The sequence below is a fragment of the Grampus griseus genome (assembly GCF_964374135.1).
Source record: "Grampus griseus genome assembly, chromosome: 6".
Taxonomy (NCBI): Eukaryota; Metazoa; Chordata; class Mammalia; order Artiodactyla; family Delphinidae; genus Grampus; species Grampus griseus.
This window is the reverse complement of record NC_139000.1, coordinates 4,942,097-4,962,200: the sequence shown is the minus strand read 5'-3', so window position 1 is coordinate 4,962,200 and position 20,104 is coordinate 4,942,097. Positions and strand designations below refer to the sequence as shown.

The 20,104-nt window shown below is 54.2% G+C and overlaps 1 protein-coding gene across 15 annotated transcripts in view; it reads left to right on the top strand.

Moving 5' to 3' along the window:
* Positions 1 to 20,104, top strand: part of PRRC2B (proline rich coiled-coil 2B) — a 139,861-nt gene that overhangs the window by 102,792 nt on the left and 16,965 nt on the right. For 8 of the 15 annotated variants that reach the window (XM_082657064.1, XM_082657065.1, XM_082657071.1 and 5 more), the window contains 10 exons: positions 2,015 to 2,318; positions 3,922 to 4,109; positions 6,550 to 6,745; positions 11,929 to 12,145; positions 12,767 to 14,818; positions 16,193 to 16,389; positions 16,947 to 17,092; positions 17,686 to 17,827; positions 19,360 to 19,445; positions 19,793 to 19,981. In XM_082657064.1, coding sequence (XP_082513190.1) covers positions 2,015 to 2,318; positions 3,922 to 4,109; positions 6,550 to 6,745; positions 11,929 to 12,145; positions 12,767 to 14,818; positions 16,193 to 16,389; positions 16,947 to 17,092; positions 17,686 to 17,827; positions 19,360 to 19,445; positions 19,793 to 19,981 — 3,717 coding nt within the window. The remainder of the gene's footprint in view (positions 1 to 2,014; positions 2,319 to 3,921; positions 4,110 to 6,549; positions 6,746 to 11,928; positions 12,146 to 12,766; positions 14,819 to 16,192; positions 16,390 to 16,946; positions 17,093 to 17,685; positions 17,828 to 19,359; positions 19,446 to 19,792; positions 19,982 to 20,104) is intronic. The other 7 variants (XM_082657062.1, XM_082657058.1, XM_082657070.1 and 4 more) reach the window with 3 other exon arrangements.

The following is a 20,104-nucleotide window of genomic DNA, read 5'->3' as shown; positions in this document are numbered from 1 at the left end:
TCGTCACCTGCCCTGGGCTCTGACCACCTGCCCTGAGCTCTCTGACTCCCGGGCACCAGGTGCCTGCCTTGTTCTGCCACCTCGCGTGACTTTCGGACTGAATTGAGCAGGAGGGGCAGAGCTGGGGATGGGGAGGCGTTAATTTAAATACGCTTTGGCAACATTGCCCTTTTCGATGCACTTTGCTATTTAAAGGGCTCCTGTTCCGCATCTCAGTATACAGTAACAGTGCTCGGTACAGGGGACACGAGTGAAGATAGACACAATACGACTCTTGTAAATTACCTTGCAGTTAATCCAAATTTCATTCACATACTGGGGTTGCTCAGTGTTCAAAAGAAGATTTCACTTTTATCTGCTTATAACAACACTGAATTATCTGAATAGAGTCAACAAAGATAAAATCTCTATAACTTTTATGGATCCAAATTTCTGAAAAGATTTTCACACTTTAAATATTTTGCAGAACATTTAGTTTATAAAATGATAGCTCATCTTCGGGCAGCTCTGAAAGGCACATCTGTAGTCTTGATGATGTGCCTCAAGAGTATAGCCTTTGATTCTGTTTCATTTCTGGGAAATTCTGAAGGGAATAATAGTCAGGGATAGGCCTTAAGGATCATCTGCAAGGATGTATTGAACACCAGGGGATAAGGTAGGTCATGGGATAGATGAGCCGTGGGGTGAGACAGGGCACAGCCTTTACGGAGCATGGACAGATGGCAGCGGTCAAGGGCAAAGGAGAAGAGTGCACACTTTGGTAAAAAGTACCTTCGTGCTTCTAAATTAGAAGTTTATAATCTTATGATTGTAGCAATTGTCTCTGGATTATGAGAAGTTACTTTTTAGGAGAAAACTCCTTGGCTACAGTCACTGTGTGACATATTGCTTTTATGGAGGTGTAATTAACATACACAAAAAGGCATAGATCTTGTTTTTTTATGTTTGATGACTTTTTGACAATTATATACATCTGTGTAACTACCGCTCAAAACAGGAAGTTGTATATATTTTTTTGCTAGTCATACCTCATTGGAATTCCGGTGGCTGGGGTCCAGTTAAACACGCCCGTCATCTATTATTGCATGTTCTGCCTGCAGCTTCACTTCCTGCCAATCAGTGAGAAATCTTCCCAGTGTTGGTAGTTTTTCACGCTGCATTGGTGGCACCCGGTTGTTTGTCCAGTAACTGACAACGAGCGGGAGATTCGAAAGTGGATGAAATATCCAAAAGGGATGTTTTTAGAGATGCTTATTTATTTTTATATATAAAGAATCACTTTGAAACCTTATGTCTGAGTGTGAATTTCAATTTCTTGTGGCCCTTCATATCCAGAGGTGTATGTATTGTCGTGGGAGAAGCAGTAGAGCAGTTTTGTGGCTAAGAAATGATGAGTGTGTGCTTTCCTGCCCTTGGTATTTAGCTGTGGAGGCCCTAATCTTTTTTTTTTTTTTTTTCTTGGTACACGGGCCTCTCACTGTTGTGGCCTCTCCCGTTGCGGAGCACAGGCTCCGGACGCGCAGGCTCAGTGGCCACGGCTCACGGGCCCAGCCGCTCCGCGGCATGTGGGATCCTCCCGGACCGGGTCACAAACCCGTTTCCCCTGCATCGGCAGGCGGACCCTCAACCACTGCGGCGCCGGGGAAGCCCGAGGCCCTAATCTTGTGTGCTCAGTAGTGGTGGTGAGAGCGTCCATTTTCTCAGTGTTTCCTGCGTGTCTGTCACGGCGTTGAGTGCTTTGCAAACGACTCAGTGTACCTTCACAATCCCGAGGGCTTCCTTTATTACCGTTCAAAACGAGAAACTAAGGTGTAGAACACTGGCGCTCACCCAAGCCTCATTCCAAATATAGTAAAGGACAGAGCAGGATTGAAACCCAGGTCCGCCTGCCGCGGGGCCGCGCTGCCTCTCTAAGGTGCGTGAGGGTCCTGGGAAGGAGAGCCCATCCCATCCTGGGGGCGCCTGTGCCCGGGTTGTGATGTGCGTTTCATCTGAGACCGTCTCCTCTCGGCAGAAGTCCTCCGTGGGCAGTGTGTTCCGGCAGCAGTCTGTCGAGGACAAAGAGGACAAGCCACCCCCGAGGCAGAAGTTCGTCCAGTCGGAGATGTCCGAGGCCGTGGAGCGAGCCCGAAAGCGCCGGGAAGAGGAGGAGCGCCGGGCCCGGGAGGAGAGGTTGGCCGCCTGTGCCGCCAAACTCAAGCAGCTGGACCAGAAGTGCAGGCGGGCTCAGAAGGCGGGCGGGGCCCAGGAGCCGGCGGGGAAGGAGGCGCCCCGATCTCCAGGCGCCCCACAGGAGAATGGCCCAGCTGTCCGCAGAGGTGAGCTGTAGGGCCCTGTCCCATGACCTGGAAACCCTACGCTGTGTCGCTGGTTGGTTGTCTGCGTCTCCCTGGCTTTTTAGCACCACCGTGGCTCACAGCTGACGTGTGGGAGTCCCGGTCGTTAAGAGTCTCGGCCTGGGCCAGGTGCCTGGGTTCACATCCCATTTCTACTGCTTAAACCAGCTATCCAGGCGCCTCACGTCTCTGGCGCGCGTTCCCGAGTCTGTGAAGTGGGTTGACGAGAGCTTGTACCTCCCCGCATGCTGAGGGCCCACGGGGGAGCGTGTGCACGAAGCACTTGGCGATTTCTAGATGCAGAAAAGCACTCACGTACTCACGGCAACGCCACCGGTTTTGTCATTGCCGGTGTTACCACCCGGCTCGACTGAAGACGCGGGTGCCGGAGGACTTCAGTAGGAGCACAGGATCTCTCTCGGGACATTGAAAGAAGCCTGCCTGCTGTTAGCATACATTTTCCCCGACAGTTATTCTAAGAGGAGTGGATCGCGTGGCTGCGCAAGAGACGCTGAATAGCGTTAGGTGGTGGAGGGCGTCTCTTGCTGCAGTTTTAAAGAACGGGATCAGCTGTGTTTTTTGTGACTTTCTTGAATCAACTAAAACCAACTCTCAAGTAGAGAGGGGCCTGATGTTAGTTTCAGTCGCTGAGAGCTTCTCCAGGGAAGTCTTATTGGTGATACGATGGCCATCAGAGCCCTTCTGGCTGAGGAACTCAGAGAAATCGACCCTTGTCCTCCTGTAAATAAATGTCCTGTCACTGAAGTCTGAGTGAAGCCTGGGCCCAGTGTCAGGGACTCACTGAGCGGGGGCAGTGGAGAGTCCAGGAAGTAGATGGCGGGGAGCGAGCTTGGGCCTGGGTGTGGGGTGTGCCCTGAGCCCCTCTGCACCTGCCCTGCCTGTCAGTGTTCCTCTGGGACGCTGGGTCCCCAAGGCTTTGCATTGGCGTTTGTTTGCCTCCTGCGGTAGATTTAAGAGCACAAAATGTCAATTATATCTCAATAAAGCTGGACAAAAGAAAGAATGCAAAGCTGGGATGGGGCAAGAAAGAAGGGACTTTCAGGGAGAAGAGTGATATGGGAGGCTGTGGTGAGTACTTACTTCTTGTCAGGCACTATTTTAAGTGCATTACGTGGATCGTCTCAGCGAATTAATTCTCCGGAGGCCCGGTGGGGTAGGTGCAGTTGTTGCCCTCATTGAACAGATGAGGACACGGGCCAGCGGGGCTGCCTGGCCGGCCGGCTCACACAGCCTTGGGTGGAGGGTGGATGTGGGGCTCTTGTTGAGCCCCAACCGCTCTGCTTTACTGGGGTCTGTTTTAACAGAGCCCCTCCCACCCGGAACCACATCCCGGCTCTCCTGCTGACTGTGTGACCTCAGGCGGTTCCTCTGATCTCTCGACCCTTAGTTTTCTCCCCTCTGGAGCGATGACGATGTGGGGGAGTCCGTGAGCTTGTGCGTGGGGAGCATGTAGCACAGTGCCGGGTTTGAGGACTGCCAACAGGAAAAAGCGTCTGCCCTGGACATCGCTCAGCTGAGCTTTGGTGAGCTCACTGGGCCGTTTCCCTGCTTCTTTGTTCCGCAGGCTCCCCCGAGTTCTCTGCCCAGGAAGCCCCCAGCACGTTTTCGGAAGAAGCCCCTACAGCTCCTCCAGCTGTGGCTCAGAGCGGCGGCAGTGACGAGCGGGCCAGGGAGCCTGGGTCCCCCGCGCAGGAGTTCAGCAAGTACCAGAAGTCGCTTCCGCCCAGGTTCCAGCGCCAGCAGCAGCAGCAGGTAAACAGGAGTCGCTCAGTAGGTGTGAACAGACCTGCCCGTGGAGTGGCTGTCCCCTCTCCTTTCCCCACGCCCCCTTCCAGTAGAACAGACAATAGAAACCCACCCTCGTATACGCCAGTCAGCAGCAGGGGTGCGGGGAGTGAGGGCCTCGGGGCGTCAGCCCCTGTGGATGAAAGCCCCTGGTGGCAATTCGTGGACCCTGTTGTCTAATGCCGGTAAGGACTGGGTAGTGGTGCCTGAGTGGTTTTCATCCAGAGTTGCACACGGTGGCCACTCCCTACACTGACAGCGGCCGCACCCTGGGTGCCTCCCAAGGAGTAGGGAAGGCCTGCGAGCTGCTTGGAGAGCCTCCGAGAGAGGCGTGTTAGCGTTCCGTTAAGAATGTAGGTTTGTAGGTTTTGAATCAAGACAGCTTTGGGTTCTGGTCCTGCTGGTGCAGCTTATTCAGCTGTGTGTGGCTTTGGGCGGGTCAGTGTAAAGCGGAAGGAATGAGTCCCTGCCTCTCGGCACAGCGGTGAGGGTTCTATGATGCCTGTAAACTGGTTTACCGGTGTGATCAATATCATCTTTAATGGTGCTCCATGAATCTTACGAAGGACCTACTCTTTGCTCTGAGGAAGATCATATGGGTAATGGTTGTAATTCCAGCAGTCTCTTACAGGCCTGGTGATATTGCTGAGCTGGAACCACTCACCGGCAGTTGTTTGTCTTACAGGCATAATCGGTGAAGCTTATTACTGATGAACAATGCATTTGGGTGGGAAACAGATCACGCGTGGACGTTACTTAGTTCAGCAGCTAGGTGTGCAGTAAATTATTGTTAATAATCGAAAAAGTTTCAGAACGTGGGTGCCCTGGAGACACAGATCAAAGTCTCCGCCTTTCCCCAGAATCTCTTTTAGTTGCCTTTAAAACGTTCACCCCCAGACCCTGCTTTCCTTGGGCTCCTAGGAAGCATTCCAAAAGCTCACCATGTCCTGTGCTCTAAGCAGTAAGTTACATTCCTTGTGCTCGTGTAGCATTGTGCTGTGAGCAGGCGCCGTGCAGTTACTCCCGGGCTTGGCGAAGAATTACTGCTGACTGGAGAGATCTCTGGAGTAACTCGAGCCAGACACAGTAGTAACAGTTGCTCTAGGTAACTCTTCTGTGGGGCAGTGACAGGTAAACCCGTCCTTAAGATTAGAAAGAAGTCTGACGTGTCAGAGCAGCCTGAAGGAGTCTGGAAAGCAGACTGTCTGGTCTGCTTCCCTGGGGAGCTGGGGTCTAGACAGGAGGAGGAGCTGTGGGCAGAGACCAGCGGAGTTCTGCTTACTGAGTTCTGAGTGCTCCGAAGAAGTGCCCTGAGCCCTGGCGAGCCTTCCAGGGAATCCAGCCCAGGCTGGGATTGTGCCAGCCGGCTGGCAGGAAAGGGTGTGTCCTCCTTGTCTGGCTCTGCACCTGCATCCTGCCAGAATGCTGGTTCGGGACGCAGTTGTGAGGGCAGCCCTGGAGGTCACTGGTGCTGTGGAGCAGGGTCTGAGATGAACCCTCACTGGGTCCAGGTTCTTGATTTTTAATACTCTATTGATGCTTTACGTGTGTCCTTTTGTGCAGTGAATTTTCTTCCTACCAAGTCTGGTGGTAGAGGTGAGGATACTGCAGTGAACTTGGCATGTAGTCTCTTGGTTTAGGGAGGGAAACAACCAACAACAGTTACACAGGAGAAGCACCAGTGCTGTGGGAGCCGAGGACGGGGGACCTGGTCTTGCCTCAGGAACTGTGGCGGGTTCGCAGAGGCAGTGCTCTTTAAGCCAAAACCTGAAGCATGGGTAGGGCTGAGCGGGTTTGGGGCCGGAGGGAACAGAGGGCCTGGCGTGTTTCCAAGACCGGAAGCGGGCGGGCGGGCAGGCAGGCATGTGGAGTGGAGGGCCGGGGCAGTCGTGGGAGGCGATGCTGGAGAGGTGGGTGGGGCAGGACCCGCAGGGCCCTGTAGGTCACGTGCAGCCCTGTCGGACCCGGGCTGTTAGAGGCAGAGCCGCGGAGGACCCTTGAAGACTCCTGACGTGGTCAGGGCGTCGGAGTGAGGAGGGTGGATTGAAGGGGCAGAAGGAGGGGAGGCGGAGGAGTGTCGTCTGGTGGTGGTGCCGACAGGGAGATATGCCCTGGGAGCTGTGCCGGTCACATGTCAGCTCCAGGAGAGTGTTTGATCTAAATGAAAGCCCAGCCTGCAGAGGAGCCTAAGGGCCCAGTTGCGATGATGGCACGACTGTCTGTCAGTCCTGGGAGAGAGCCAGAGCCTGAATGCTGTAATGCCCCTGGGGCCTCCCCTCTGTGGTCTTCTGTTCTGGGTGGGTTGTCTCTGCCACCTGATGGAAAGCTGGAAGAGTGTGTGTGCGTGCACACGCACTGCCTCTCTGCCCCGCAGCACCTGCCCAACTGGGTGTCTCTCCCTGGTCAGGAGCAGCTGTACAGGATGCAGCACTGGCAGCCGGTGTGCCCTCCGCCGCCCCACCCGCAGCGCACCTTCTACCCGCACCATCCTCAGATGCTGGGCTTCGACCCCAGGTGGATGATGATGCCTTCCTACATGGACCCACGAATCCCACCCACTCGGACCCCAGTGGATTTCTATCCCTCAGCCCTACATCCCTCGGGTAAGCACCGTGGTCCAGTGGGCCATCCCTGTGGAACTCAGGACAGTGTGGTGTTTAAGGGTATTGCCTTGGGAGGTAGACAGACCCACCTGGATTCCAGTCTGACCTCTTTGCAAGTCACATATCCAGTCTTGAGTTTTACTTCCCAAAATGAGGGTACGGTAGTACCTCGCACAAAGAATCGTCAGGAAGAGACCTTAAGATTATGCATTGTAAATTGCTTTAATTAATTTTTATATCTCTGCCATGTTGTTTTGTCCGTCTTTCCATTCTTTAATGTTCTTTGTGTTTTCTCTCTTATTTTCCTTGATTAGTCTTTCCCAAGGTTTGTCTAATGCCCTTTTTTTAAAAAAAATTTATTTATTTTTGGCTGCATAGTGTGTTCGTTGCTGCGTGCAGGCTTTCTCTAGTTGGCGGCGAGCAGGGGTACTCTTTGTTGTGGTGTGCAGGCTTCTCACTGCCGTGGCTTCTCTTGTTGCGGGCTCTAGGTGCGCAGGCTTCAAGTAGTTGTGGTTTGCGGGCTCTAGAGTGCAGGCTCAGTAGTTGTGGCACACAGGCTTCAGTAGTTGTGGTGTGTGGGCTCAGTAGTTGTGGCGCACAGGCTTAGTTGCTCCGTGGCATGTGGGATCTTCCCGGACCAGGGCTCGAACCCGTGTGCCCTGAATTGGCAGGCGGATTCTTAACCACTGTGCCACCAGGGAAGTCCTAATGCCATTTTTTTAATGCTGTTTTTTTTTTTTTAATAAACTGAATTTATTTTTTATTTTATTTTTTTAATTTTTTTTTTTTGCGGTACGCGGGCCTCTCACTGTTGTGTCTTCTCCTGTTGCGGAGCGCAGGCTCAGCGGCCATGGCTCACGGGCCCAGCCACTCCGCGGCATGTGGGATCTTCCCGGACCGGGACACAAACCTGCGTCCCCTGCATCGGCAGGAGGACTCTCAACCGCTGCGCCACCAGGGAAACCCCTAAAGCTACTTTTAAAAAGCATCTTTTGGATTTCTTAATTCCTGTATTTTATTTGGTTTTTATTTCATTAACTTTGCTTTCTTTTCCCCCTCATTATTTCCATTGAAAGTATTTTGTTTTTTTCTAACTGATTATGTTGATGAGCTCATTAGTTTCTGACTTTTCTCATGTATTTAAGTCTCACCTGAGCTATGAGCCTCTATGAGTTTTAAGATACATTTTTATTATCGTACAGTTCTAAATGTTAGTCTGATTTTATCTTTTTTTGAGTGATTTTTTATGGCATGTTGTAAAATTTCCAAATGTAAAGTTTTAATACCATCTTTATGGTGTTAATTTCTAATGTGGCTGCCGCGTGGTCGGATAACATGGTCTGTATGATATAGATCAGCGGTCACTAACTTTTTCTATTAATGCCAGATAATAAATATTTTAGGCTTTGAACTGCTACTCAGTTTTGCTGTTGTAGAGCAAAAGCAGCTGTAGACAATAGTGAGTGAATGGGTGTGTTTGCTTTCCAGTAGAACTTTATTTTTAAAAGTGGCAGGTCGAATTTCACTCAAGGGCTTGAGAAGAATGTATTCTCCAGTTGGACGTGGTCCATTACATCGTGCTTGCTAATTGTGCTGTACAAATGTCTGTATCATCACAGTGTTTTATCCCCTTGATCAGTTACTAAGAGGTGTGTGAACATTTCCCACCATGATGTGGATTTTGTCAAATCTTGTAAACCTGTCAGTTTTTGCTTTATCTGTCTGGAAGCCGGACTTCATCTTGTTCCTTTTATCTTCTTATAGCACCTTTGTTATCATTAGTTGTGCTTTCTACCTTTGATGTCTACTCTACCTGGTAATCATTTTATTCCAGTTTTCTTTCGATTAGTATTTATGTGGTATCTTCCGCCAACTTTTTACCGTCAGGCCTCTCTGAGCCCTTTTTGGAGGAGAATATCTTTGTACGTGTAAGGTGTGTATGGTTTTATCCACTTTGAAGCTCTGTGACTTCAGTTGCCAAAGTCGTTCCCTTTAGATTTATTGGGATTATTATATTCAGATTTCCTACTCTCCTATTTTATGCTTTCTGTTTATCCCTCTTTTCTGTGCTTTTCTTTTTCTTTTTTTGGTGATAAGTTTTCCTATTCTTTTTGTTTTCCTTCTACATTCTATTTCTACTGTGTGAATGGTTGCATTAAATTCTAACATGCACCCTTGACTTAGCAAAAGCTAATCCGTATCTTTACCCTGAACCTGAGCTCTAACTACCTGCTCATCAGTCTTGTTATTTTTGCCTGGAATTTTAGTTCCACTTTTTTTTTATGCCCACCAAATCAGCTATTATTTGTTGTTTTGTTCGACCTATTCTTTTTCAGACTTGCCTGGATGTTTACTAGTTTCTTTGCTGCTTATCCTTCCATCTGGATTCCATTTATTTCTTCATGAAGTACATTCTGTCCAGGTCTTCAGGAAAGTTGTTTTGGCAGTAGATAGTCTTCGCCTGAGAAAGTCTTGATGTCACTCTTTCTCTTGAATGATAGTGTAGCTGGGTATAGAGCTCGAGGTTGGCAGTTACTTTCTTTTAGTACTGTGAAGATAGTATTCCTTGTTTTCTGGCTCATGTGTCTGATTCGTGTCTGGGTAATCTACTGTTTTCTTTCTGGCTGCTTTTAAGATCTTCTCTTTGTCTTTGGTCTCCTGTAGTTCCTTCTCAGTATGCTGTGTCTAGGTATATATCTATATCTATCCTTACCTTATTCTGCTTAGAACTCACAGTGCTCGAATCTGAGGATGTATGTCTTTCATCACTTCTGGAAAATTCTCTTCTAATTATGTCAGATTTTGCTTTTTCCTCATTCTTTATATCCTTTCTTCCTAGGTCGCCCACTTAGATTATTTTGTGCCTTCTCATTCTGCCTTCCAAGTCTCTTAAATATATAAGAGAGCTAACCTCTGTGGTGCCTTCTGGGAAAATCCTTCAACTATTTTCCAATTCTCTTTTCTCTCCAACTGTGTCTGATCTGCTCTTTTTTTTTTTTTCTTTTTTTTTTTTTTTTTACTGTCCAGGGAGTTTTTAATTTCAGTGACTGTATTTTTATTACCAGAATTTTTTCCTCAAATCTGTCATTTTTGTGTGTCTTATATTTTTCGTAAGTTTTTAATTCCTTCCTTTATGCTTGTAATCATTTAAAACATAATTTTCTAGTGCTTCACATTTTAATTTGTTACCGGAAGTTCTTGAGGAAGGTATATAATCCCGTGGGCTTACCATGGACTCATAGCGATTGTTTTCCACACAGTGTTCTGGTAATTTTGGATTGTGAGTTCATTTTCAGCAGAGCTTTATTTATCGTGGGGATCTAGTATAGCTTGGTTTGAGGGTATATCCCTCCAGTGTGGTTTTATGTTTTCTTCTGCCAGCCTAGAACTACCCTTTATTTTAACTCAGGAAGTTTCTGGAACATTCTAGGGGTATAAATCTGAACTTCACCCTCCTGCCTCCAGACCTGCATGAAAGCTGGCATGTGGCTATGAAACAGTCCTCACGGAGGACTGTTTTCCCTACCCTAGCCCAGGCCAAGACACAGATTCAGTCATCTCCCTGTACTAAAGAGCATATATTTTTCTGATGCACCTTTTAATTGAGGGCATAGCCCTTTGAGGGCCTTTGTTTAAGCAGCATCTCAGCTGCAGCTCTCTGCCTTGTGCAGAAAAGCCCCGTCTCCTGTCCTGGGGGGCATTTAGGAGCATGCCCGTAGGTTACTAAATCTGATGGATGTGTCCCTGGCTCCCCTCTAGGGAGCACCAGCTTGTGGCTTTGGCCGTGGTTGTGGTTTCAGCTCCCTGGGGGTTTCCCGGTTTTGGGGGAACAGAGCTCTGCGAGTGAAATGTTTCATGTGTTTTGTCCAGCATTTTTGTGACGGGAGGTTTTTTCAGGTAATATGAGCTGCCATATTGTCAAAAATAGGTCCGTGTACAGTGTGGAGCAGTTCCGCACACCCTGTGGTCAGTACCTAATAAATGGTGTCTAGTTCTAGGATTCCAGAGAGGGTCCCCACCATCACCTGACTCAGGCTAACTTCGTGCTGGGGCCACACATTGATGGCATTGGAACGGAGCACTCCACAGCTAAAAGAAAGGCTAAAGCCGTTGGTCTAATGCAGAACCATTTTCCTGGTCAGATTATCTCAAAAGATGGGCAGAAAAACACTGGGGGCCAATAATTAGCTTTGTGAAGTATTTGAAAAATCAGATCTTCTTTTCTCCACAGAATCTGGCCCAGTGAGAGACCTTTAATGTCGTCTGCAGCAGCCCAGCCCCCTTGTTTGATAGACATGGACAGAGGGGCCCGGGGAGGGTGGGGGTGCCATTTCCCTGACTGGTTTGTATCTGGTAGGACTGAGACATCAGCATGTCCCAGTCTCCTCGGGCCAGCTAACAGTTTAGTGTCATTTGTGTATCCCCCACTGCCCTTCCATGTACAAAATGTGGAGTGTTACTGTCGAGCTTAGGGGTAGAAATAAAAGGAGCTAAAGCCCCAGTCCTTTTCTGAATCTTCTTGCAGGGGATTGGAAGCAGGTAGACGCTGGCTCCTTGTCGCATGTAGGCTCCCTGGAGCGTAGCTCATCTTCCTTGTGTCTGTGCAGAAGACCTTCAGGCATCTTGCGTTGCTGACTGCCTGGCCCCCCAGCGTTCCGCTGACACCCATGAGCTCTCCCGTTTGATGGTTCCAGTTTCCATTTGCCAGTTTGGTTTTTTTTTTTTTGTTTGTTTTTTGCTTTTTTGCTGTACGTGGGCCTCTCACTGTGTTGTGGCCTCTCCCGTTGCGGAGCGCAGGCTCAGCGGCCATGGCTCACGGGCCCAGCCGCTCCGCGGCATGTGGGATCTTCCCGGACCAGGGCACGAACCCGTGTCCCCTGCATCGGCAGGCAGACTCTCAACCACTGCACCACCAGGGAAGCCCCATTTGCCAGTTTTTTATAGCCTTCAACACAGGGGCTCTTCATCCAGGAACTAGCATTGGACCTTACAGGTGTTTGAACAGGCCTTTCAGATAGCATGTGTGTGTGCCTTCAGAGGTTCTGTGATCAGAAAGATAGGACCTCAGTGATGTTAAACAGGTGGGGTCCATGTGAGAGTTGGGGCAGCTTGTCTCCTTTGGGCCTGTGGTTGACCCATGGCTTGCTAAACGAGGTGACTGATTGGTTCTTTGCCTTCTTCAGGATTGATGAAACCCATGATGGCCCAGGATTCTCTCAGTGGAACTGGCTGTCGCTCTGAGGATCAGAGCTGTGTGCCCCCACTGCCAGAAAGGAAAGTGACCACCATCGATGCAGCCCCTGTGTGGAGCCCCGAGGGTTACATGGCGTTGCAGAGCAAGGGCTACTCGCTCCCCCACCCGAAATCCAGTGACACTTTGGCCGTGGACATGCATGTCAGGTGAGGCGAAACTTGGTCCTACTGACCTGGAACTGAAGGAGGGGTCTCCAGGTCCTCACTGAGATAGGGCTCTGGGAAGAGGCCCTGTCCCAGGAGATGGTGCCCCCTGGGGAAGGAGAGTGAGATAAGGATGGCCGGATGCTTTTGTGTGAGAGGCGCTGATGGCAGCTGAGGGCCCGGGAGAAATCCTGGCGTCAGAGGCAAATCCCGCGGAACCTTGGGCAGGGCCGAGGGGTGGGGGCCTCACAGGGCATGCGGGGTTGAGTGCGTGTGTCGTGGCTCCTTCCTGTGAAAGTAAAGGCGAGCTGGCTGTGCTGGCCCAGCGCCCCAGCCTCTCCGCGGACGCCCCGGCTCCAGCTTGTGTGAACCAGAGGATCCCCGGCTGCTCGCTGAGTCCACCGGCCACTGACTTCTTCACTGTCTGGACTCCAGGGGCCGCCACCAGCCCATGGCCCAGCATCTCTGAGACCTGTTTAAAGATAGAGCGAATGTTGGTGCCTATGTTTTTTTCTTTTTCTTTTTTTTAAAAATTTTTTTCTTTTTAAAACTAAACTGTGTTCAGCATGGAACCCAGGAACCAGGCTCCAATCACATTGACTGATTTTTCTGGTTCCTTTTCAGGAATGAAAGCTCTTACTCTGCCTCACCTGGAAGGTCAGGGGGCGTAAGTGCCCGGCGCGATCTCCTTGAGGAGAGAGGGGAGGAGTACTTGAGTGCTTTTGACAAGAAGGCCCCAGCAGACTTTGACAGCTGTGTCTCTTCTCAAAGAATAGGCCAGGAGATTTTGTTTCCACCCCAAGAAAATGCTCAGGAAGCAGGCGCGCCTGGGAGTCACACCCCAAACCTCAGGTGTTCCACACTGGAGCCCGACTTTGCCCCGGCTGAGAAAAAACCAGAGTATAGCGATTGGGACGTGAGCCGCCAGCCGAAGGCCGCCGACCCAGACACCAGGGTCGAGAAAGAGGCGCCCCAGGAGGAGCTGTCCTTCAGTGTCTCCTCCTGGGAGAAGGAAGGGAGCCCCGGCAAACAGCCGGCCCTGGAGCCCGAGTGGACACCAGAAGCCCGGGGCGCCGGCAGTCAGCACCCAGAGCAGACCAGCAGGACCCGGAGGTCTGGCCCCATCAAGAAGCCCGTCCTGAAGGCCCTCAAGGTGGAAGACAAGGAGAAGGAGCTCGACAAGGTGAAGCCAGAGCTGGGAGAGGGGAGCGCCTGCCTGGCTCGGGAGACGGGGCCCGTTTGCGAGGCGGCCGAGGACCAGGACCAAGAGAACGCCCCCGCGCTGGCCAGCGTGGCCCCGGCTGCCTCGGAGGACCGGGGCTCGGCCCGTGCTGCCTTGGGCCGCGAGGCCAGCCGGCCGGAGGAGGATGGCCAGCCCGACGGGGCCCGGGCGGCCAGCCACACCCCCCCTACCAGGAGGAATAACTGGATCTTCATTGATGAGGAGCAGGCCTTTGGGGGCCGGGGGCAGGCCCGGGGCCGCGGCCGCGGGTTCCGAGAGTTCACTTTCCGCGGGCGGCCCGCGGGCGGCGGCCTCTGTGGCGGGGGCGTCCTTGGGGCGCGGGGCCTCTATGGCGGCAGCCAGAGGAGCGGCCGCGGCCGGGGACCGCGAGAGTTCGGGCTGGCAGATGACTTCCCCCGGGCCAAGCCCCGGCGGAGGATCGCCAGTGAGACCCACAGCGAGGGCTCTGAGTACGAGGAGCTTCCCAAGCGGCGACGGCAGCGGGGCGCCGAGACCGGGGACGAGGGCGCGCTCCCGGAGAGGGAGGAGGCCGCCGGGAGGAAGGGTGACTTCAGGGAGTCCTGGAGGTCCGGCAGGATGTGCCCCGAGGAACACGGCGGGCCAGAGGCCAAGAACCGAGGCCCGCGGGCCTTCGGGCGCGCCCTCCCCCCGCGGCTGAGCAACTGCGCATATGGCCGGAGAACCTTCGCGGCCAAGGAGGCGGCCCCCTGGCCGAGCCGGGGTCTGGGCGCCTCCTGGCAGGAGTCCGGCCCCCCCGACACGTGCGGGGCCCGGCGGCCCTCAGACAGAGACTACATCCTGGACGCCTACAGACACCCCGACGCCTTGGGCACCCGGGGCTTCGAGGATGGCCGTGTGGAGGACAAGAGGGCCTTCTTTCAAGATGACCACGCGGCAGATTCCGAAAATGCCGAGAACCGGCCCTTCAGGAGAAGACGGCCCCCGCGCCAGGACAAGCCCCCCCGCTTCCGGCGCCTTCGGCAGGAGCGGGAGGCCCTGGGCCTGTGGGGGCCGGAGGATGAGCAGCCCCTGCCGGCGGGCCAGTGGCCGGGCCGGCCCAGACCCTGTCCCGGGGACAGGAGCGGCACCACGGGCCGCAGGTCCCCTGAGCTCGCCTACCAGAACTCCTCGGACCACGCCAACGAGGAGTGGGAGACGGCCTCCGAGAGCAGCGACTTCAGCGAGAGGCGGGAGAGGCGGGACGGGCCCGGGCCCGAGCCCGACCCCCAGGCCGACGGCCTGCCCGGGGTGAGCACGGGCGAGAAGAAGGAGCTGGCCAAGCGGAGCTTCTCTGGCCAGAGACCCCTCGCTGACAGACAGAGCCGGAAGCTGGAGCCGGGAGGGTTCGGGGAGAAGCCTGTTAGGCCAGGTGGCGGTGAGACTTCTCCCCGTTATGAGAGCCATCAGAGTGGGACGCCTTTGAAAGCCAAAAGGTAAACCGGAAACAGAGTCCCGGGTTCTTTTTTGTTGCTGTCGTTCTGTTAGCCGGTTGTCCCGGCGGCACTTCATGCATGCGTGTCCTGCCATGTGTCAGGGCCCCGACTCCTTCCCCCTCGTTGTGCTCCAGGAGGGCGCCTGCCCGCCGAGGCCATTGTCCGTGAGCGTGTCCATCACTGGCTCTCGCACTGCTGTCTGCTTCTCTTGTGGCGTGCTGCTGCTGCTGTGGCTTCAGAGCTAAGCCTAGAGCCCCTGCCCCGCCGGTCCCCCTGTGGTTGTGGTGCCCATCCCAGTCCCTGTCTCACGAGCTCAGCCCCCGTGTGTCTCCTCGGAGTCCAGCCGAGGGGCCACCGCCACGGAGGGGCGCTCCCTGTTCACGGCGCCTCGTGAGTACCAGTCAGTCCACCAGACTCCTTGGTTCCAGGCTGCTGCCAGGTGGCGTCCTCCAGGAACGCGTGGGGCAGTGCTGGCCTCCTAGCCCCTGCAGAGATCGCTCTTCCCTGAGTGGCTTTGCTTCTCGACAGTGACGAGAAGCAGCGCCGCTTTGGGGATTGCCACCTCGCCTGGTGAGAGCCAGGCGGTAAGCGGAGGGAGTGAGCTGCCTGAGGCCTGCTGAGCACGTCTCGTTTAGAATTAGAGGCTTCGGTGGGCGGTGACGATCGTTGCTCGGTGTCGGCTCAGTGCCCAAGCCTGGCCCGGGATCAGGGCAAGGGCAGACGCTGTGCAGCCTGCATTCCTCATCGTGCACAGGCCACACCCCAGCGTGCTGAGGAAGACCGCTTCCAGCCTCCTTAGAATTCAGGGCACCGAAGCCTGGCCTGTAATTAATCCGTACCCCCAAAGAAGGAGGCACAGAAGAATGCGGGTTCTTTTAGGTGTCCATCTAGACTAGCTTTCTCGGCCCCAGATGCCAAGACTTGGCTTTGCTTCTGATTTCTACCCCAGTAGCTGGGCTGGCGGTAGGGCGAAGCCTGGGCTCCTCTCTGGTCAGTCTTAGGAGAGGAGCAGAAAGTTCTGCAGCCCCTTTCTAAGCATTCCCCCTTCTCCCTCTCCTTTCTGTAGCCCTACTGGGTTTGGCACACAGTGGGAAAGGACAGAAGTATCAGCCCTGGGGAGGGGCTGGGGAGAGAGCAGTTTTCCCGTGGGCTCTGCCGTAGCAGTGGTGCTGGGGCAGCCCCCACACGGGCTTGCAGAGCGCGCTACCGCCAGCGAGCGGCTTCTGCTGAGCGGAGGGGACGCTGAGAGGCAGTGACGAAGATCAGGGCGCTGTGCTTGTGTGCGTGCTGTGCGTGCATGTGCAGTTTTTCCTTCTCTCTCCTTCCCCAGCCTCTGGTCACTTCTGAGCTAACGAGACCCTCCTTCCTTTGTAGGTCCCCGGATGACACCTTGCCTGGAGGTCTTGGCTGCAGCAGTGGGAGCGGCCACTACACGCTGGAGCGGGCAGCCCATGCCACCTCTGACATCCCTGAAGCCTCCTGTGAGAAGGCAGAGAAGGAGGCCCAGCTGGCTGCCCAGAGGGCAGGTGAACAGGGAGAGACCATGAAACCGTTTGACCTGAACTATGGAAGTGAGTGTCACCTCACATCCTCAGGGGAAGAAGAATCCGGGCCACATGGGGAGCCGTGGCCACCTCTGTGCATTGCCGGGTTTGCCCTTTCACTGAATATCTTAGCTTCCGGGCACGTACTGGGTTAAGAGCAAAACAGAAAGGATTCCTGCCTTCATGTCGCTCACAACCTTGCTGAACCCCCATAACAGCCCTGCAGTGTCCCAGTTTTAAAGATGGGGAAGCTGAGGCCCAGAGAAGTTGAGTGGTTTGTGCAAGGTCACACAGCTGGTTAGGAGCGGAGCTGGGACTTCAGTATGTCTGTCTCCGAAGACTGTTTTCTTAACCGTAGCCTCTTTGATTTGAGGTAGCGCTGTGTTAGAGGGGCCGTGAGAAGGGTGTAGAAACCATAGCTGGGTTTCCTAGACCCTGGTGAATACGCTGAGGCCCAAGCCAGCTAAGAGCCTGGCCTCTGAGCTGAGCCGGTCCTTAGATACCAGGTGTCTGTAGGGTTGGCTTATTCTTGGCTCCCAGTAAATGGAGCCACTCACTGTCTTTCCTTGTGAATCTTGGTTCAGATGCCGGCGTTGAAAACTGCGGATCCAGCCCCGGAGAGGAGGGTGAGGTGGGCTCTGTGGTGGGGGAAGGCTTCATCGAAGTCCTGACCAAGAAGCAGCGCCGTGTGCTGGAGGAAGAGAGGAGAAGGAAGGAGCCAGCCGTGCAGGTCGGGGCGCGAGGCGTGGGCGGGGCCGGGGCGGACGGGGCTTCTGAATCAGGCCCAAGACAGGAGCGGAAGAAGGCATGTTTATTAAACACGCACTGCCTTCCAGGGCCCGCTATCCCCGTGGCTCCACGGCAGCAGATGGTGTTAACCCTACTGTCCGAGAGGGGGACTGGTCCGGGGTGACCCCCACCGAAACAGGGCCGAGCAGGACGCAGGCCTCCATCAGCCCCGAAGTCCATCCTCCTTCCACTGTGCTCCGGCCTGAGTGGGACGAGACTCATCACCCTGGGAGTCACGAGGGTTGGCGACTCTGTACTCGAAACGGAGTCGGGGCCGAGCCCTGCTCGCTTGCCCCGCAGTCCCAGGTCACAGCCCACCGGTCGCTTCCGGGGGCGGTTTGGTTGGCACTGCAGTTCCCACGTGGTTGAGTCTTGGCTGACGCTGAGGTCTGGCTGTAGCGCCGCTGGCTGTAGCGTCACTGGAGCAGTTTCCGGGGGTGTGGTTCTGGTGCCTGGGATAGTCTTCCTGGGGAGAGCTTGTTATCCTTCACGCCAGAGGTCGAGGCTGGACCGCATCACTTTTCTTCTCCTTAGGTACCTGTCAAAGGCCGAAATCTTTCCTCTCGTATTCCTCCTCGGTTTGCGAAAAAGCAGAACCACCTGTGCCTGGAGCAAGGTGATGGAGCTGTGCCTGGCAGTAGCCTGGGTACCGAGATCTGGGAGAGCAGCGGCCAGGGTAAGATAGCTCGGGGTCTGGGCCCAGCCGCTCGGCCCACGGCCGCCTCACAGGCTCGGGGCCTCTTATTAGGGAGCATCCTGCTTTGGGGCCGTGAACGCAGACGGAGCATTACCTGTTTCCTGGCTTCCTCTGCTGAGTCAGGGTGTTGGATGCCATCTTAGCACCACGTGCTGCTGCAGCCTTTGAACAGATGTCAGATTTTCCCTGCCTGAGATTTGGTGGAGAGGAGAGCATTCCATATCCAGTGATGGGAAAGGATGGCCCCCACCCCCGCCCAGCTGAGGTCACTCGGGGAGGTGGCTTGACTCTGCCCACACCAATTATCCTTCCTTCTTCCCTTGAGGAAGAGCAGCAGACGACTGCTCAGAACAGGAGTCCAGAAGCTTTCCTGTCTGTGCTGTGTGCTCTTTGCTCAGCAGAAGGAAGTTTCTGTCAGCTCCTCCCCAAATGCTGTCTTAGGTTTGAAACCAGACTAAGGTGGCCTTTATCTTTTAGAAAATTTGTTTCCCTGAAAAAATTTCTTACCCAGTGCTATTTTTCTGGTAATTTTCCATTTTAAAATACAAAACCATTTAAATTGAGCAGATCCTTCTTGAACGCCTGCTTTCGGCAGGGCCCTGCAGGGTATACAGGGGGAGCTCGGAGAAATCATCCATTTCCAGCTCTTTTATTCCAAGCAGCCGAGGCTTCCAGAGTGAAGTGACAACCTCAGAGCCATGTGACGAACACCCAGGAGCCTAGGTTCTGGGCCTGGTTCTTTCAGTTTTACCTCATGGCCTGTCTTCACGTTCCTGGTTAAAAGCTTGCTTCCAGCACAGTGCAAAATAACAGGGAAATAGGCAACTCTGACTGAAAGTACGATAATTTTTAATAAAATCTTGATCGGTCAGTTTGGTTGTGAGAGTGGTGCGTGTCATGGTATAAATGTCCAAAAGTACTTACCCGCCGTGTTGCTCAAGCAGAGTGGGCTAACTCCGGAGTCACGCTCTCCCTCCAGGATTCCGCAGCATCTCATTGGTTGCTCGGACCAGGGGTCTGTGGGTGACTTCAGAGGGCCCCTGGATCTTAAGAAGAGCATGTGAGATTTCATATGCACACACAGGGTCCATGGCTTTTGTTGGGTTCTCAGGGTGGTCTGTGAGCTAACAGAAGTTGAGTAACATCAGCTTCAATTTTTCAGAGACTTGTAGAGGCGCCAACGTGTAGAAATAAGTGGTTTATGGCAGAAAGCTTCACTGCAGCAGAGGTAGCGATAGAGCGTTCTAACTGGTGTGAGTGAAAAGTTGCTGGTGTGTTTGGTAGGGCACATTGTCAGTGAAATCACAGGAAGCACGTTTACCGAGATCCGCCTGAGGATGTTGGGAAGCCGGGTGAAGGTATCAGACCAGCTCCTCTTTCGCTAATGGGTCGATTGCGGTGGGAGCGGGGGCGGCTCAGAGACTTGGGTTTGTGTGAGCGGCGCCTGTGCTTGTATTTCTGGCTTGGTTGTTCCTCTTCGACGTCCTGACTCTCTGTCTCTTCCTCCCTAGCAGCCCTCCCCATTCAGGCCTCGACCGGCGACTCCTGGGCCAAAGCCGCCACTGCCTTTGCCGGCACCGAGCCCGGCTCTGCCGAGGTGAGTGGCCGCCGGGCGCCGGGCGTGTGCTCACGTCCGCCGCCGTCCCAGAGGCCCGCCCGTGCTCTCCCTGGCCGGGCAGTGAGCCTGGCTCGTCACTGGTCTGCAGTCTTGCTTTCGGATCTGCGGGAGGGGCCTGTGTGGGAGGGAGGAGGAGCGGAGATGGCCAGGGAGCAGCACCCACCCTGGGTAGGCGGCGTGAGGGCCTCTCCTCGGCATCTGGCGGCGGTCACACGCGCAGTGGGTTTGTGGTCTCCGTCCAGGGCCCACGCGTACCTGTGATTGTGGGCTCGGGCCGGGAGACGTGTCGAGCGGCCTGGGCTCTGACCCTCCTGTGTCCTGCACAGCAGGGCTTTAAGAGCAGCCAGGGAGACAGTGGCGTTGACCTGAGCGCCGAGTCTCGGGAGTCCTCAGCGACCTCCTCGCAGCGCAGCTCCCCGTACGGCACTCTGAAACCCGAGGAGGCGAGCGGGCCTGGCCTGGAGCCCAAGGCCGATGGCCACAAGGAGCAGACTCAGAAGCAGTCGGAGCCGAAGGTAACCTGGGAGTCTGGCTCTCAGGGGCCGGGCTGGGCGGAAGGGCTGGTATCTTTTGTCTTCTTCCCCGACTCCTGGTCCCTTGGAAGCTGGAGATCAGGGTCATTTCCAGGCTGTGCGTCT